Raw genomic sequence first — 15,000 nt, 5'->3', positions numbered from 1 at the left:
GATTTCCTCCTCTCGTTGACATGAATCGGGTTTTCCCCTCAGGATTACCGAATCCATATGACAGACAAAGACCAAATTCAATTGGGATAGAAGATTCATTTTATTCAGAGCGATTAAAAGAATTAGCAAGAGGTCCAACTTCGCCGGTTCGTCGGCAAACACCTCCTTATTCTCAGGTTGCTAGATCCGCTTGTAATATATTCACACCACTTACAACCTCTACAAATACAACGCCGACTGATTCAAAGAAAGAACGTGGAAGTGGAAGCTTAACTCCACCAAATAAAATGAAATCTTGCGAATTCTGTGGCAAGTCTTTCCGCTTTCAGAGTAATTTGATCGTTCATCGTCGTTCACACACAGGAGAAAAGCCTTTTAAATGTCGACTATGCCCACATGCATGCACCCAACAAAGCAAGCTCAAACGTCATATGAAAACTCATATGAAATCGCCAATGTCTAACGTTTCAAACGAAGGCAGCATGGGTTCTGGCAGCAGCACACCCGAAAACAAAAAGTTTGACGACAAAGACGATGATGACGACGAAGAAGAGGAAGAGGAGGAGGAAGAGGAAGAAGAGATGGAGGAGATGGAAGAAGAAGATATTTCCGAGGTAAATGATGGTTCGGGTGATGAGAAAAAAGGCGACATTAAAGGTGGTTTGTTGGCTGCAAAACTACTTCAAAATTCCAATCAACCTCATACTGATGGCGAAACAAAACAAGCAGAGGCCTATGTTAGCTCTAGCGCCTCGTTATTGTCTGAGGTAATGAAGTCCAGTGGACTTCGTAATTTACATGTATACAACGAAGCCTACAGACAGGCTCTTGAAGAAAACACAGATCTGAATATTAAGAAAGAGGTTTCATCGCCTAATGATACGCGTGATGATTCGCTCAGTAATGGTAACAGTATGAGTGGTTTAAAAGAGGAGTCTAAAGAAAAAAGTAGCCGTCCATCATCTGCATCTGAGCATGAAATGTCCAAAGGTCAGAAGCACGAATCAAACGACGGACCTTTACTAAACAGCGTTAGCGGTATGGAAAATGTATTTTCACCTATTTGGCAGTATCATGGTCAACAGCCGCATGAATTTTTCCCAATTTTACCTTCATTGAATAACTTTCGATATGATGCTCGAGATCCCAATCACAATGGTTATAACAGCCCGAATCATGAAAGTGCCTTGAAGTCGCTCAGTGTTCAAGGCGGAGTCCCAAAATCAGCGTCGTCTAGCAATGTTTCTTTGGATTCAAATGGCATACCGTCCGCCAGCCCACGAAGGGATAAAACACGAAATGATACCTGCGAATTTTGCGGAAAGGTCTTCAAAAATTGCAGTAATCTGACCGTTCATCGACGTTCGCATACTGGAGAAAAGCCCTATAAGTGCGAATTATGTAATTATGCATGCGCACAATCTAGTAAGCTAACTCGTCACATGAAGACTCATGGAAGAATCGGTAAAGATGTCTACAGATGCAAATTTTGTGGCATGCCTTTCTCAGTTGCAAGCACCCTTGAAAAACACATGAGGAAATGTGTTGAAAAAGGCTCAGGGATGCAAGGTTTGGGACGCCAGGACATGGATTCGGATAATTCTAATTCGGTTGCAACGTCGGGAATGCACGATTCGCCGAATTCTCTTCTATCGAATTCTGTTGCTCAATAGGAATTCGTTGGCTTGGCTATCCAGTTGTGGCAAACAAACTTAGAAAGTGTGTATCCAATACTCGTTCTTTTTCTATTTTATCATGTTTTATATACAATTCAGAATGTCTTATTGGCAATATTTGGACTGAACAATATTGCATACACGACTCGGCTATGACATATGCTTTTACATAGAGATATTTATCCCGGTGATGATCATTTTCATTCAGAAGACCACTATATGATGGTTTTAGTCATACAAAGTTGCCATAATACTTGTGTACCTCTAGGAGCAGGGTACTAAGTGTCAAAGACGAATGATTACTCTTTTTTTAAAATTGGGTGTTTTTACTATAATTGTGTTGAATCTACAATTGTGTCTATCTATTTGGTAATTATTGGTGCTTCGTAATGATAAAAGTTTAATATGGCCATTTTCCCCCTTTATCCTTGTATCATATGTATTCTTTTTCTCTTGTATTTTCCCCCATCAAAATAGAATATATTTTTGTTGTAAAATCCGTGTGCAGAAAGGGTTGTGGATTGCAATGGTACACAGTTAGATACGTACACTCTAATTGGATGGAGTCCTCCACGTGACTTTAAACTCCATTTAGCTTTTTTCATTTGTATATTTTTGGAAAGAGTATCCCGGTTAAGTTGTTTACAAAAAATGGCATATAACATTTGAATGGCGATTGATACCATTTTTAGTTGGTATGATAACGATAATACTTTAATAACGTTAAGAAGTAGTTATAAAGACACCTTTTTTTTGTTTTAAAAAATGGCTGCCATATTTGATTCTGTAACAATTATTGCCAAGGGCTTTCATCTTGGAGAATGGAAATACAGCTTGTTTATTGTGATCACACAGAGGAGAATAACAACACGATAGAGTGAGAAAAAAAATTATCAAGCGTTTGCTTATTTGGTCAAGACTCTTGAACAAGAACTTTATTGGACTGCAATGCGACTGAACACGAGGCAGCAATACTTCAACATTGCAGCAAATATTTGGTGCCCAAGTCCATCTGACCAATGTTCGCTTATGTTTTATTTTGAATACCCAGTGCCTATTGTGTCCAACTTAAATCTAACGTTGAACATTTCAGCCATTTAACATTGAAATCAGAAGGTAACGGAATTAAAATTGAAAATTGACAACCGGCAGCTTTGAAATTTCTGGTTTTTTAAGAGCTGTCAGTATATAAAGGTTTTTTAGTAGTTTAACGTATTTTGTGTATTTTGTGCCATTGCATTTAGACATTAGATTAGGAGACTGTTTAGTGTTAGACATTAGGAGAATATTTTCGTATATATGTGCTCCTTTTGAAATTTTGAGAGTTTCTCTCTTTGAACAAAATTATTTCAGTTTAGCTGTGTCAGCTCTAGCATACATTTCTTCTTTGTAGCATAAATTAAGCTTGAATTTAGCATGGTTTTTAAAGAGAGATTGTATATACACGTACTCGTACGTATATGTACCTTTTTGATGTTTGACGTTTGGTTACCCATTCCTTTAAAACTTACATCCATATCGAGGATGATATAATTTTTATGTGCCATAGCAAGATTTTGCATGTAGAATGATACATTGTAACATTGCCGAGACTTGCAATACGTGTTTCGTTTTTTTTTTCACTACTTGTTTACATGTAATATCGGGCTCTATTTCATATTACATCTTTGTTAGAAGTTGTGTTTTTTACTAAATATTGTTTAATTGTTTCATTGATATTAAAACGTTGAAAAGACAAACTGCACCGCCAGTCTAAAAAGGAAATTCAGAGTTAAGAAATATATTTCAAATTTTTGAGAAGAAATATTTTTATCGAAAATTTCGAAACAGATTTTTAAGAAAGCTGTAGAATGATGATAATAATGTTTGTCATTTCAGATGAGATTTGTGTGCCATATCAATTACTTGTGAATATAGCTAAATTCTGTTCAACGTATTTGTAAAGATAGTAAAATACAATTTTTAAATTTTTTTTAAATGTAGGTGTTAGTTTACAATATATATTTTTTATTTGACACAATATTTTAGTATTTCCTGTATCGTTACATTATATATACATTTGGAATATGTATCGGCAAGAATTGGTGCAAAGTGAAAGTGCTAAGGTGGTTTACAAATGTAAAATCATATGCTTGTGTTAGTGCTTCTGGTGTATTTTTTTTCCTTCAAAACAGGATTTTTGTAATTTTTTCTTACATGCCCATGCTTGCTTTTTATAGCAAATTCTAAGACTGTAATAGAATTTTGAACATCTGAACTATTTTATTGGTGATCAAGTTAACAAGTTAATAAGTTAAATTTGATTTCTATACATGGCTAAATTACGATGTACTTAAAAGCAAGCACAAAATATGTGTTAATTCCACGTTGAACATCAGCAAATTATGATCTCCAAATTACGCGCATCATATTGTCGTCATTTTGTGCATATTCATCCAAATGTTCTGAATTCTGTCGTGCCATAATTTTTCGAATGAGAATATTTTTATTAAATTATACATATTGTTGAAAGCCTGGAAGATGCTATGTGTCTCAGATACGAGTTTGTTCGATTTGAATTCTTTTTTGTCGTTTATGTGTTACCTCTAAACGTTTTCAACTACTGCCATTTCGTTTCATGTTCATGTTTGAATATATTTTTTTTTGTTTTAAGATTTCATAGCTTCTCTTTAGTTTAAGCACCCGATCACTCTGCCTACACAATTAATTGTTGATGCACATTTAACTTCTCTGCCTCGTTTTAAAATTTATTATTATTTTCATTGATTTGTTGTTTTTTTCCTCCAGAACTTGTGTTTCACCGTTTGAACAAAAAGTGTTGTGGTTATTTTGTTTAGATTATAATCAACGAAGACCTATATATGCCGCTATGAAACAGTCGTTAATATTTACCCTAAAGTTACGTAGAGAGATTCGGGTTTTTCAGCGGGGGTTTTTCCATGCAGTTTTTTGTGTTTATATATTTAATATACTACCTCTAAACTAGCTTTTTAACCACTGGAAAATATAAAAACTACGACTGGATGAAATTTATTTCAAAAACTAGAAATGGTTAAAAGTTCAATACATGGAACAACCCCAGCATGACGATGGTTTCTATATCCTTTCTTCTTTGAGAATCTTTAAGGGAGGTCAACGAAATTCCATTTTTTTTATTATTAATCGATCGCAAAAGCATGAACATTCGGACAAATGACATCCCTTTAAGATCCTGAACTTTCATTGGACCCATCGTTTTCACTGTACATTTGATGTACGTTTCTCGTCCAATTACTAAGCTTGTTGTATTTAAACTATGAATGTTTGTATGGAAGTACAAAGTACAGTGTAAAATTTAATAAACATTTTATCTCTTCGGCAGTTATTATTCTTTCTTTTGTTTGGTAATTTTTATTCAGAAACAAATACAACAGTTAATAGGGAGGTAATATCTCCGCAGAGACCCTTAAACTATATCTTCACCTGGAGTGCCATAGGCCACCTTGATCAGATAGGATATGATATATCTGCGTTTAATGTAAATATCATTTATAAACGAATTTCCTATTTTTCTTAATTAAATATACCGAGACATTTACATACATATACAATATTATACATATAAATATAATGATAAATTAGAGGCGTGTTTGAAAGTTATTTGAAATTCCTATGCTTTATAATGTGTGTACCTAGTTACCACTAGTAGCAATCATAATTTTGGAAAATGATTCTATGAATGAAAAAAGAAAATAAAATCATTTCCTTTTCCAATTGGCAGTATGAATTATATATATTAACTAAATATGTCATGCAGCTCATAACATCTTCTTTATGGGGGAAAAGGGCTATTGCTAATTAAGAGTTGACCACGATGTTTAAAACTAGATAGAGCATAATTTATACACTCAGTGGGAGGAGAATTCATAAATCAATTCTTAAATTTTACGGTTGGCTTGTACGTAACACCAGTATTTGCAGATGCATATTAATTCAAAGTATCAGTAACGGGGGGAGGGGGGGGGGGGATAATACTTGTTTTTGAATCAAGCCATGTTTAGTAGTTTTCAGTGACGTACATGTAGCATCGTTTTTAGAGCAACTGCGTAGTAACTTTAAATACTTTCATGTATATCATAATATTACGTTTCCCTGTGATTTTTAACATGCTCCCCAAAACGATTTTCTTTAAAATTTAATTTTCTGTATAAAAATTCAGGAAAAATGTCTGCTGTCCCCGTCCCGACGCACATGTCTGTTAATGGCCGCCAAGAGAGGCCGGCCGCCAGAAATGGTAATCAGAGTACTGAAAAGCTGTTAGCAAGCTTGTTGTCAAGTTGTTGAGAATACATGTATTTGCATTCAGATTGCAATTTGAGACATTTTATATAGAGTTCCTGTAAAAACAAACAAAAATCAACATTTTAACGTAAGAAAAGCCATTGAATATTCACCCTTTCCTCCCTATTCCTTACCAGTTTGTTAATTAATTTTTAAAAATCGCTATGAACTGCCTGTATGATTTATAAATAAAAGTGTTTCAAATTTGAAAAAATTGGGTTGCATGAATCAAATCAAATCATGTCGAAAAACGCAATTGTCAATATAATAAAACCAAGAATTTATTGTTTGAACCCACATAGTACAGATTATAAGACTACATTTTGCAATCAAAAATCAACACGCCTTCACATTACTTGACAAAGTTTAAGGTAGTCGTCTGTTTCTGTGGAGTTAATATCAACTCAAGCACGTAGCATTGAGGTGGGAGGGGGTAGGGACCAGGGGCCAAGGATTAGGATTTTGAAGATTTTATGGAAAGGTGTTTAGGTTGTTTTTTTTTTGGGGGGGGGGGGGTGGTGATCAAGATGTACCCCTCCCACTTTCAAAAACGATGCTACGTGCCAGCAACTTGCTTTATATTTTTTAAGTTGTACAATTCACAGGTATATAAAATTCACAGGTATTGTATCGTATTGGGTTTATTTTACACAAAAGTTCAGAAGTGAATAAAAGATAACGAAAAGTTGTTTTGTCAGGTCTACGTGCATTATTTAATGTGTGGGTGTAAAAGTTGACAAGAACCTGCATCCCGGATATATGTCCAGCGGTGTCCTATTTTACTGATATGCCAATGTTTGAGAAATTAATTTTGACGTAAGTAATTGTTAGTATCTAAACAGAATGATTGTCTTAAGCACTCCCAATTTGATCATGCATTTTCTTATATTTTCAAAAGGATTCGGACAGTAGCTAGTTTATTGCCCCCCCCCCCCCCTATATTATAACTATTTTCCTTGGCTGCTCTACGAGAATCGGTTGTTACTGTCCCGGGGAGGGGGGAGGGGCGATCAATTTTTCTATAGTCATCATAGCTAGGAAATAGGTATATTAAATTTTTTTAAGTCATTGTCAAATAGTTTTTCGTTTCGAGTTTTGAGCCTTTCTATATTTTATACCTGCATCTAGGCCATCTACATTGAATGTGTGTATATATCAATATTTTTTCATTAGTGAATGTCTTAGATTTATCATGTAATGTAACAACGCGAGTAGTTTTGGCACTTATACAAATCCACGTATAGTTTCTACGATTTCTTTTAAAGAAACGAATTTTTTGTGGGCGTTCTCTACGCTTGTATCAAGCTGCTGGTCTATAGCTCACTGGTCTGGGGAAAAAATGGATGGACGACAAGAGAGCTACAGTGCCACCCATTAAAACATTGTATATTTGTTGTGCACAAAAACGTGGGCTGTTTCTCAAAATTTAACCTGCAATATCAATATACCACTAGCTACTTACACGACAAAACAAGCTGCAGGTCTGTAGCTTCCATTCTGAAAAAGAATTCGGATGGAAGACCTGGGGCTACAGACCTGCAGCTACATCAAAGCATCACCCACAACCATTTTAATAGCCCCCCTGGGCCTGGAATTAAGAACATCACCAAAGAGGGTGTTGGGAAAAGCTGGATTATCACCTTACGTAGAAAGGACTTTTTAAATATCCGTGTCGCTTAAGGAGTCATATCTAAATATAGACACCTTACGAAGACGACTTAGCGGGTATGTTCCGTATATAGGCAAATACACAAACATTTTTGGCGCATCTCTTTTGAACACGGTAACCACCATTTGATGTTAAGAAGATGACCATATATTCTGTATTTTGATTTTAACATAAATCAATTTGATTTCTACTGTCCGGGGTGTTAAAAATATCATTCTTTGGAATTAAATAAATAAATCTGATTCTGGCTGTTCAAAACCGCCAGAGTTTAAATAATAATCATAATTATGTTTTTTTAGTACCTATATAAACGTATAAAAGAAATAAAAAGGTGGATTAAATTTATCCGTTCATATTTTCATTTACTAGTACCTATTGCTCCATCACCGATTCATACTTTTTAAAATTATTTTTTGGCTTTTAACAACATGTGTATGTATCTTTGATAACGACATATCATAAAAAGGGGGGGGGGGAACTTTCTGCATTGATGCGAACATGGATTTTAAATCCCTTTTTCAAATAAAAAATGTTTATAATTCAAATTTTTTGAAGGGGACTCCACACAGTAATGTTGATAAAGTATTAGTACGTCTGCAAAATTAACACCAAATTGAAAAGCGTTTAAATAACTTTATTTGGACATTCTTAAATTAACTATATACATGCACATTACCTTTCCATGTTATTAAAAGAAATATGTATTTAAAAAATTCCAACTGTTTTAGGATTCAAACACAAACAAAAAAGTCGGACAGGGTTTCAGTCTACTGTTTCTGCATAACCACTCGACTATCTAGTATGATTTGTATACAGCGTTCTTAGTTTTCGGAGGTATTTAGGATTTTTTCCAAAAGTTAAATTCTTTAAAAATATGCCTCTTTGAAACAAAAATCGGAAATAACAGTTTCCGAAAAAGTGTCTGACTCTAAACATTAAGATTAAATGAATTTTGTTTTAAGGATGCACTTTTTCACAACGAAGAGGATTCCCCTTATATAAAGCATTAAATCTGTCACATGTTTGTAAGCATTTTCAAATATAGTTCATGGTCTTATGAAAGTTTGTAAAAACTTTCCAGATAAAATCATAGTTACTGTGTATTGCTTTATGTACAACATTGCATGCAAGAACATCATCACTTAATGGCTGGCTTCTGATCGGAACGACATTTCGTTTTATTAAAAGGATTTAATCGTCGGCAACGTTCAACTTACTCAATACTCGAGTGGTTAAATTTTCGGACTTGTGATCCGTACATCCCGAGTTCGAATCTCTCGGGGGCTTTTGCTGTTACTTACTGAATTGAATTTATTAGATATTCATTTTTTATCCACAAACTGCAATTTTTCGCTTTTTTGACATATGTACTGTTAATTTATCATTATATATTTCATAATCAAATAATTAACTGTCAATTCGAGTGCCTTTTTTAGGTGTGTTATACCACCTTAAAAACAAATGTTTTATGAACAAACAGTTAGTAGTATTTTGAAATAAATCAAAATTGTGCGCAATAAATAAGTATACAATTTTTCCATTGTCGGAACAGCAGATCTCTGGTCGTCCATCCAATTTTTTTTGTCCAGTGAGCTACAGTTCTGCAACTAACTTGCATCAAACTGTTTTTGTTACAATCATGTATGTGCAACATAAATAATTTGAAGGACTCTTACAGACTTATTTAAACGTTCGGTATGTGTATAGAATACTATAGAAACAATCAGACTGATAACTACATGCCCGTTTATCGATTGGTCGAAATCTGCAACGGCTGAAATTGACAGGACTGAAATTGACACGCCATGTTTAACGATTGGTCGAAACCTACAGCTACCTAAAATATATCAAGTACTGCACGAAAAAAACCATGATGATGCTAGACTCAAAGTCTCACAGGTGACGATTTGGCTCTTTCTTTTAGCTAACGTACATATTTACAGGTACATGAATAGTAATTAAGTGAATTCTACTCACTTTTCATAATCAATTTATTAATTACAAATGTAGTTAAAAGAAAGATGTTAATATAAACAATAAAATGCTTTCTTTGATGATTCATGCGGTTTATGAAGGTAGCGATCATTGCAGAAAAAATTACATAACCCGCGGGTTGTGTATTTTTTTCTGCTATTTTTTCGCTACCTTCATATTCCGAATGAATCACCAAAGAAAGCATTTTCATGTTTAAATAAATGTCCCGTTTACACTCAAATTGGTCAATAAAAAATAGAATGTAAAGACGGCAATAAATGTAAATACATATTTTAGGTTCAAATATCAAAATTTATTTATATCCACTGAGTACTTTCTTCTCTATCTCTTTTTGAAACCATTTGTAATTCATAGTTCTATAAAAACTGAAAGGGCTGAAATCTACACGATCCACCTTCAATCACGGACTGGTAGAAATAATCGTCATGATGTACGAGTAGGCTCAAATTCCCATATAAGAGGAATTGGCCATTTCTTCTTTCTAACTACTGATGTACATTAACAATAATTTAGTTACTTTTACTTACACTTTATGATTAATTCAAGATTTTTTTTAAACATGTAGTTATATTTACATCTTATACACCGAGTATGATTCCCTCTATTTCTTTCGGAACTTTATAGTTAGTTCATAGCTCTGTATAAACAGTCAGACTGAAATCTACACGCAAGTTTAATCGATTGGTCGAAACCTACAGCGACCTAGGAAAAATCATGGACTGCACAAAATAATCATGATGATGCCAGACTCAGAAGTCGATATGGCTGTTTCTTTTAGCTAACGTACGATGTAAATTAACATTGATTTAGGAAATTTTACTTATTTTTTACAATCAATTTATTAATCATTGCAGAAAAAAAACCTTACAAAACCCGCTAAGGCTGGCTTCTGAGAAGCCCGTCGGGTTTAGCAGGATTTTATCACATAACCAACCAAGTTCATGTCCGGGTGAACTTTTTAACTTGCTGTTTATTTCTTAAATAGTTAGTGTGTTATGTATCTTGTTTTTTTTCGGGTTTTTTTTTTTTGGGGGGGGGGGGGGGGGGGTTGCAAAGTCGCTACCTTCTAACCCACATGAATCATCAAAGAAAGCATTTTATTGTTTTACGTTAACACTAAGTATGTGCTTATTAAATATTATTGATGTCTGACGTACAGTCTTACATAATAGGTCTGGGCGTTAGCTACCAATCTGCATGTATGTCCAACATCACCTTGAAGTGCAAAGCGATGAGTAACGACCATTGTTACATGTAGGTACTCGGTCTGGTGACACGTATACACATCATCTTTGACCATTTATGGTTACAATGCAGTACATAACGATTGTCGTCTTGACTTGAGATGGTTTTGTCGTCAATGATGTCGAAGCATGGGCGTATAAGTGTTAGACATAGCTTTCTTTTATGGCTCAAAATAATTAACCATCGGTGTTAAATTCAGCTTCTATCTAAAAGAGACCATTTATAGAATTTAAAAAATTTTTAATATCATCTATATGATTTAAAATAATGAATTTAAAATTTAAAAAAAAAGTTCCTTGATACATGTAGATTTATAAACGAGTAGCTCCGGAGTAGAAATATTTCTAGATATATTTTAATTATTAGAATATTTATAATTTCATTGCTTAATTGAATAATTATATTATGATGCTTTATAGATGTAAAGTAAAAGAAACTCTATTCATTTTGTTTGTACGCACTGCATGCTTGAATTTATAGAGGAAGCAGGGGCCTCGGGACCCTTTTTTCCTTGGAAAAACAAATCAAATTCACATACAGTAGTAAAGTTACCAAAATGTTGACCTTGAAACCTAACCTCCTGTTGAGAAAACAATCCATCCCTTGTACCACCCACCCCAAAAAAAACAAATCCTGATCTGTGCCTTTGTGCGCCCTCTAATAACTGTGGGGTTCGTTTTTGGAATCAAATGAAAAAAAACGTTTAATCTTTGGTATTAAAGAACTAATATTAAAACAGTTTTCCACAGGCACGTAGCATCGGGGGGGGGGGGGGGGGGGCCAGGGGGGGCCTGGCCCCCCCCCCCACATTTTCTCGCAGCAACATTTTTTTTTAAATTTGCATATTAAAAAATGTATTATAATGGAGTTGGCCCCTCCACTCTTTTGGAAGTTAGTAAAAAATTGATATGAAAATAAGGAAATGAGTAGTCAAATTGAAGTTGCCGCCCCCCCCCCCCCCCGGATTAGGAAATTCATGATTTGGAGGTCAAAATTTTTGGTAGGGAAGAATTTTTTTTGGAAGTATAGTTGAGCCTACCCCCCCCCCCCCTCCCCCCCACGGATTAGGATTTTGAAGATTTTTGGGAACTTTAAAATTTTCCCTTTTTTTTTTTTTTTTTTTTTTGCTTGTCAAAATTAAAATATTTGGATGGGTCTGGCCCCCCCCCCCCACTTTCAAAAACGATGCTACGTGCCTGTTCCAAGTCAAAAAAAATCACCACGGTAATGTTTAATTTTCAAGGTGTGTCTGATTTATCTAAGGAACCATTCTATGAGTTTTATGAGGTGATCAAGAACGGTCGGGGTGATCAAATCTTATAAAGCCCAAAAATGATGGATTTTTTTTCTTCTACCTCTAACAGTCACACAAAGATTTTTTTTTATTAATCTTATTGACATTACCATGTTGACATACAGTCAAAATGAAATCAAATGACAGACAAAAGAAAATATAACATAAATAAAGGATACAGCATGCAAGACGGTTTTATACAATACTTCATAGTCCCTTTGACTGTTTTCTCTGCATAAAACATTTATCCAAGTAGATACATAGACGTTTTGTAGCATTATAATCACATGGATTAACAATTTTTTTATGGAATCAATACCACAGTACAATTTATCATTGAAAATATCACAATAATGAAATCGAAGATTGTCACACACAGGACAGTAAAGTACAAAATGTTTTTCATTTTCGACTAATAATTTACAAGCATAGCATAAACGTTTTTCCTTTGGGATAATTGGTTTACAATATCTACCTGTTTCAATGAATGTGCACTTATTCTTATAATCTTGTTAGCTGGGATATTTCATGCTTTTTCAAGGAAAACATTAAGTAATCTTGCAACTTAAGAATATTACAACCTATATACATGTTACTTTAACTAATATATCTTAAATACATAAACTGCAGGATTCTCCTTCATTGGTGGGGAAAGTTTCATAATAGAGCTAAAACGGGGTTCACTACAACAGTCCTCACAGTTATTGGTTCATGGGGAAACCATGCATGTTTGGAGCATCGGAACAAAATTTGTTCTGAACATTCTTTAGGAAATCATAATTCATTTATCATATAGCATTCATTTAATGATGTATTTGCTCACACTCTTAGTTATATGTATCTTTTTGCCGTTTCTCGTTTGGTTATCCATTCCACTTTATTTCATTCATGTACTTTACAAAAGATAAGGACACATGCAGAACGTACTTTTTTATGAACAATTTTCCTATTCGTATCGAAAATTTCAAACAACACCAACTCAAAGTCCAGTGTGTAAAAATAATAGCGGTACAATTCATCAAACATAATACTATTGAATTTGAATATTTTTTCACAAAGATAGATAAAAAAAAATAGGCATCGTCTAGGGATGTCAATTTTATTCGGTTGGCTTTGCAGATTAATCGGAGGCTCACTTTGGTCGGGCGATAGTCGATTACTCGATGATTTATTTGAGACTGTGAGTACTTTTCGAATCGAAAAATGCTACTGTCACTTACATCTTTAAAATATTTAAACAAAAAATTACATTTAAAGCATCATAATGTTCAATCATTTATTTTCAAGAATCGGGACATGGTTTTATTGATTTTTGATTGATTTTTGAAGGATTATAATTTTAATATTGGTTGAAAAGTGATTCTTCTAATGAAATACATCCCCAACCACCATTGAAATAATTTATTTCAATAGTGGTTTTATTTCAATAGTTGTTGCAACAACGCAAGTGTGACTGTACGCAAATATGACGAAATTCGATATTATATAAAGATGTTAATTTGTTTCATGTTTGATATCATCAGAATAAGAGTTCATCAATGAGTAACTGTCTGGGCCGTGATTTAAAATAGTTGTTGTTAATTGATTCATGACGTAAAATTGTTTATATTTAATGAAATGCCAACTTACAAAAACTGAAAGTTCACCGGTCGACGGTGACTCAATTATTGAGTTCAAATTTAAGTTTAAATATTGCAAGCGTTGTTCAATAGAAAAACATCAAGAAAATAGAATATTTATATAATGCTCGACACTTTCTACACGCTCTCCTCATTAGCACATTACATGTATGAGCCATCGGTAAACTGGATATATCAAGCATGTGTTGTCTGCATGTACGGACACCGAGACAAAATGCTAATTGCTGCTTGTTTCATTGAATGAACAAAGGAATAAAAACACTGAGGCAGTGCAATTTACATGTTTTGTTTTTTAATATGTAAAAATGATCCTGCATATTTCGTGAGTTTTATTTGCCATCATAAAAAATTGAAGTCTTCTTTGTACATTCCTTGAACACTATATTGACTTCTGATTCGAAACGTTGGTCTTTTATTGGCTCAAGAAATATTAATATATATATTGCCGTCTTTTATCGGGGTGGGGGAGGGGGGGGCAGGATTTGTTGTTTAAGTAGTGGTAAGTTAGAACTTTATAATAAGCAAACAAAAAATTTAAATGTTTCTTTCCTAAAGGGTTTTTTTTTTGGGGGGGGGGGGGGTTAATTTATTGAATTAATTCAGAAAATTTTCAATATTCTTCAATGCTCTGGAAATAGTGCAACACTTTTGTGGGTTTCCATACTACTAACCCTAATCCCCAATTACTTTTATTAATTCATTTTAGTTCCTTGTGGGCGGTTAATTATATATTAAATTTAACCTATCGTATAAATTATACTCGCTTTATGGCTTAAGGGGAGTACTACTGCGATGATTGGGATATCCTGAATCCAAAGGGTACCAAAAAATTGAAATCAAATTTTAGCCGTTTGGCTAAAGGTATACGGATTGAATTGGGGGGGGGGGGGGTTACCTGTATCTACAATCGATGTTAAATATATATGATTTTAAACTTGATACATGTCTTATATACCATTCAAGATATTGTAAGGTTCATTTGCCTGTTATGATTCAATATGATTCAAACGCAGAATCCAATCGGGATATCAATTAAATCGGCTTTCAACTCTAGAGAAGGTGTGGTGTTTCATTCTTTTTGGTAAATAATTAAACTTTCATGTTATTAAAACCTGTACAAGCTCCTCCTCAAATTTAAACATAATTCTATTTCTTTTGTTT

The 15,000-nt window shown here is 34.0% G+C and overlaps 1 protein-coding gene across 4 annotated transcripts in view; it reads left to right on the top strand.

Moving 5' to 3' along the window:
- The window catches only part of LOC105347650 (B-cell lymphoma/leukemia 11A), a 36,776-nt gene extending 31,736 nt beyond the window's left edge, over positions 1-5,040 (top strand). For all 4 annotated transcript variants that reach the window (XM_011456806.4, XM_011456807.4, XM_011456808.4 and 1 more), the window contains exon 3: positions 1-5,040. This exon is cut by the window's left edge and continues 492 nt beyond it. In XM_011456806.4, the coding sequence (XP_011455108.2) occupies positions 1-1,673 (1,673 nt within the window). In that variant the 3' untranslated portion in view covers positions 1,674-5,040.
- Positions 5,041-15,000: the final 9,960 nt, after the last annotated feature.

This window comes from Magallana gigas, chromosome 6 (assembly GCF_963853765.1).
Source record: "Magallana gigas chromosome 6, xbMagGiga1.1, whole genome shotgun sequence".
NCBI lineage: Eukaryota > Metazoa > Mollusca > Bivalvia > Ostreida > Ostreidae > Magallana > Magallana gigas.
Note: the sequence above shows the minus strand (reverse complement) of the source record. Positions and strands in the feature narration are given on the sequence as shown.